This window comes from Otolemur garnettii, unplaced genomic scaffold (genome assembly GCF_000181295.1).
Source record: "Otolemur garnettii isolate 467f Iridium unplaced genomic scaffold, OtoGar3 scaffold00022, whole genome shotgun sequence".
Lineage (NCBI taxonomy): Eukaryota > Metazoa > Chordata > Mammalia > Primates > Galagidae > Otolemur > Otolemur garnettii.
The window spans coordinates 6678649-6682424 of NW_003852417.1; the positions used below are offsets into that span (position 1 = coordinate 6678649).

At 61.8% G+C, this 3776-nt stretch overlaps 1 protein-coding gene across 1 annotated transcript; it reads left to right on the plus strand.

Annotated features, from left to right (window-relative positions):
* The first annotated feature begins 515 nt into the window (after positions 1-515).
* FAM84A (family with sequence similarity 84 member A) lies at positions 516-2643 on the plus strand. Its single transcript, XM_003787401.3, has 2 exons — positions 516-731; positions 1729-2643. The coding sequence occupies exon 2, from the start codon at positions 1765-1767 to the stop codon at positions 2641-2643; it is 879 nt and encodes a 292-aa protein (XP_003787449.1). The 5' UTR covers positions 516-731; positions 1729-1764.
* The last annotated feature ends 1133 nt before the right edge of the window (positions 2644-3776 follow it).

Sequence of the window (3776 nt, forward strand, 5' to 3'; positions counted from 1 at the left end):
AGTGCAATTTCAAAGGCCTTTGTGATCGGTAGCAAAAAGTCTGAGAACTAAGGACCATTCCAGGGTCCCTCAAGAACCGAGGCTCCGTGGATCCTAGCAGGGCCCCAGGCTCCCACCTTGGACCATGTCGCTCCCTGTCCCGGGCCACCCACACCGGGCCAGGCTAGGTGCACCGGGGTTTCTACTCCACCTCCAGATTCAGCTTCGCTACTGGATTCCGTCAGCAGCAGCGCCGAGCAGAAGCGCCCTACCCCTGGCGGGCTCCTCACCGAGGATCACACCTCGCCTCCCCGGGGCCCAGCGCATTAGGGTGTAGGTTGAGGGATTGCGGGGAACAGGGCGGGGTGGGGCGGGGCGCACTGGAGACCCGCCCCCGCTCCCCTCCCCCTCCCGCGGAGATTGACAGGGCCTGGGCCTCCGCGCCAACCAATGAACGCGTCCTGGGGCGGGCCCTGGGACCGGCTGCTCTGGCTGCTCCGACTACTTAGAGTAGTCCGCGCGGCTGTGGGAAAGCACAGCGGAGCAGGGACCGCTCAGGTGGAGCAGGCGGCCCAGCCAGCGCAGACCCGGAGGCGCGCGGGCAACGCACCACACGGTTCGGCACGGGGCAGAACGGAGCCGCAGCCCCAAGCGCCGCCCGGGACCGCTCTCGCCATCGCCGCTCCCGCAGCACCCATGGGGACCAGGAGACTTTAAAGGAGTTTTGGGTTTCGAGAGCAGGGAAATCACGGGTACGGAGAAGCGGCTTTCTTTGCCTTGGAAACGGTTTTTCTTCGTCTGATTGTTTGGATCCTGCTCTGGGTAGGAGGGAGTGTGGTCTTTCGGCTGAAAGTGGACCTTTCCCCCCACACGCCCACACGCGCACACAGAACACTGCGCTGGCTTCTTCCCCTGCCTCTTTGTTAGGTTATTTTAGACAGAGCAGCCTCGCCCTGGCGCAGTCCGATTGGCTCTGCTGGGGAGAAGGCTGGAGAAGTGAGGGGCAGAGTGCACCTGCCTGTGTGGGCAGGTGTGCCCGGCGCTTGGGTGTACGTGCAGCGGCGAGCGTGCAATCGTGGGGCTGGAATTGTGTTCGAATATGGGGGTGTGTGAGTGTGCCAGTGTAGTCGTCGCGAGGATATGTCATTGTGTGTGTGTGTGTGTGTGACAAACACCAGTGTACCATCCCGGCAGTGTCTGGACTCCAAGCGTGCAAGATTTTGCTGGTGCCAAGCGAATGCCTGTGAATGTATTCGATTGCCATTGTGTAAGCCGCTGTCAGGGAAGGACAGCGACCTAGTGCAACACCCAGAGGTGGGCTGGGGGGTGGGGACAGAAATGTGAGCTCAGCTTGCTTGGAGCTCTCAGGCCTTAGGTTCCTTTCTCCCTTCCAACCCACCCCTTCGTCCTCCCCTGGGTGTCCGTCTCCTATGCTGCCACACCGGTGCTCTCCTCTCCTTTGGGACACCGCGCGCTCTCCAGACAACCTGCGTCCTCTCTGGTGTGAGTTGGACCGGGTTCCGGGATAGGGTCAAAGGCTGCGTGGTGGCGTTCCTCTCCTCCGCCACACTGGTGCTTCTTCGCCCCTCCTACTCCCAGGGAGGCACGGGGGACTTGGCTGGCGCAGGTGACTCCTAAGGGAGCGTGTGGGCAAGCGGGCAGGTCTCAGAGGCACTGTACTTCTTGGGGAGGGGACACCAAGAAGGACACCCGACTCTGATGTGTCTCTGCTCTTCTGTGCTTCCACAGATCCCCGCTCCTGGCCCTCGTCTCGCCGCGTCATTGATGGGCAACCAACTGGACCGCATCACTCACCTCAACTACAGCGAGTTGCCCACAGGGGACCCGTCGGGGATTGAGAAGGACGAGCTACGGGTCGGGGTCGCCTACTTCTTCTCCGATGAGGAAGAGGACCTGGACGAGCGCGGGCAGCCAGACAAGTTTGGCGTGAAGGCCCCCCCGGGCTGCAACCCCTGCCCAGAGAGCCCCAGCCGCCACCACCACCACCTGCTGCACCAGCTGGTCCTCAACGAGACTCAGTTCTCCGCCTTTCGAGGCCAGGAATGCATCTTTTCCAAAGTGAGCGGCGGCCCTCAGGGCGCGGACCTGAGCGTCTACGCGGTCTCCGCGCTGCCCGCGCTCTGCGAGCCGGGCGACCTGCTGGAGCTGCTGTGGCTGCAGCCCGCGCCGGAGCCGCCCGCGCCCGCCCCGCACTGGGCCGTCTACGTGGGCGGCGGGCAGATCATCCACCTGCACCAAGGCGAGATCCGCCAGGACAGCCTGTACGAGGCGGGCGCGGCCAACGTGGGCCGGGTGGTGAATAGCTGGTACCGCTACCGCCCGCTGCTGGCCGAGCTGGTGGTGCAGAACGCCTGCGGTCACCTGGGCCTCAAGAGCGACGAGATCTGCTGGACGAACTCGGAGAGCTTCGCCGCCTGGTGCCGCTTCGGCAAGCGGGAGTTCAAGGCGGGCGGGGAGGTGCCGGCCGGCACGCAGCCCCCGCAGCAGCAGTACTATCTCAAGGTGCACCTGGGGGAGAACAAAGTCCACACGGCCAGGTTTCACAGCCTGGAAGACCTCATCCGCGAGAAGCGCCGCATCGACGCCAGTGGCCGCCTGCGAGTGCTCCAGGAGCTCGCTGACCTCGTGGACGACAAGGAATAGCCGCAGAGGGGCTGCCTGTCCGCCTGTCTCCCCGCACCCCGCTCCCTTCGCGTCCCCCGCACTCGGGCTTCTTGGCCAGCGATTCCCGCCCTCCGCCCCCTAGCGCGCCCGCCGAGGTGACCAGCGCCCAGGCTGCACTCTCGCACCCCTCCAGCAAGGGACTGAAGTCTCAGGAACTGACCCCGGGGCTGGAAGGGCGCAGCAGCGTGCGCCTGGCTGAGATCCCCAGGGGCGGTGACGGTGTTGGCAGACCCAGCGTGTGCTTGTCCCTTGAGTTGTAAGGGAGTGAAGGGGAATGGGCTGAGGGGAGCAAGGACACGGCCTCGCCCGAGAGTCAGTGGTCAGTAACTGTCACCCTACAGGGACACAACCTTTTACTAAAAGGGGGCTATCACCATCCCAAACGCACATACACAGACCGGTCGGAGGCAAGAATTGGTCTTTTCAGGACTCGGTTCAGCTCTTGTATGGATGTATCTATCCCCAGATGGCAGGATTTTCAAGAAACAGCCTGTCCCTGTGCGCTTGTGAAATAATTCCACAAGACAGCACTTCGGGACTCCGGGTAATCCTGAGGCTGCCCAGGACCTTTCCAGCTCTCCAGCCCCAGGTCTCCCGACTTTGCGCTCCAGGCTCCGGGCTCAGCTAGCTAGTGTTTGCTTCCTGTTCTTTCCACCGCGGGAAGCGAACGCCGCCCCCACCCGCATTTTGCCTGTGAGTCTCCCTAGCTAATGGAGGGGAAGCCTTCCCAGTCCCGGGAGGAAAATGGCGCAGCTAATTTGGGGAGGATCGCCGGCCTCGCCCCGCCCCCCAAAGGAGGTAGTTCACCTGGTGTCTGGGAACGTGAACGTAGGAAGAAAGGCATTTAGTGTTCCGAACCCTAGGGCTGCATTTCAAAAAACAGTCATGTTTTTCAAAGGGTTAGAAGAGGGGGAGGGAGAGGACATGGCAACATTCCAGAAACCAGCATTATTACAACACCATAGCCAGTATGTTCAGTTTGGCTGTTCCTAACATAGAAATCGTAGAAGGTGGGGAAGTGGAAATAAAGTTTTCAAAATGAGAGAGCAGTTTTCCAGCTATGTCAACAAAGCCTATCGTGTTGATGTCTTTATTGACCATTTTAGCAACAT

Excerpts from the sequence above, each read along its gene's own strand:
- FAM84A (XM_003787401.3), top strand. The coding sequence starts at position 1,765 with ATGGGCAACCAACTGGACCGCATCACTCACCTCAACTACAGCGAGTTG.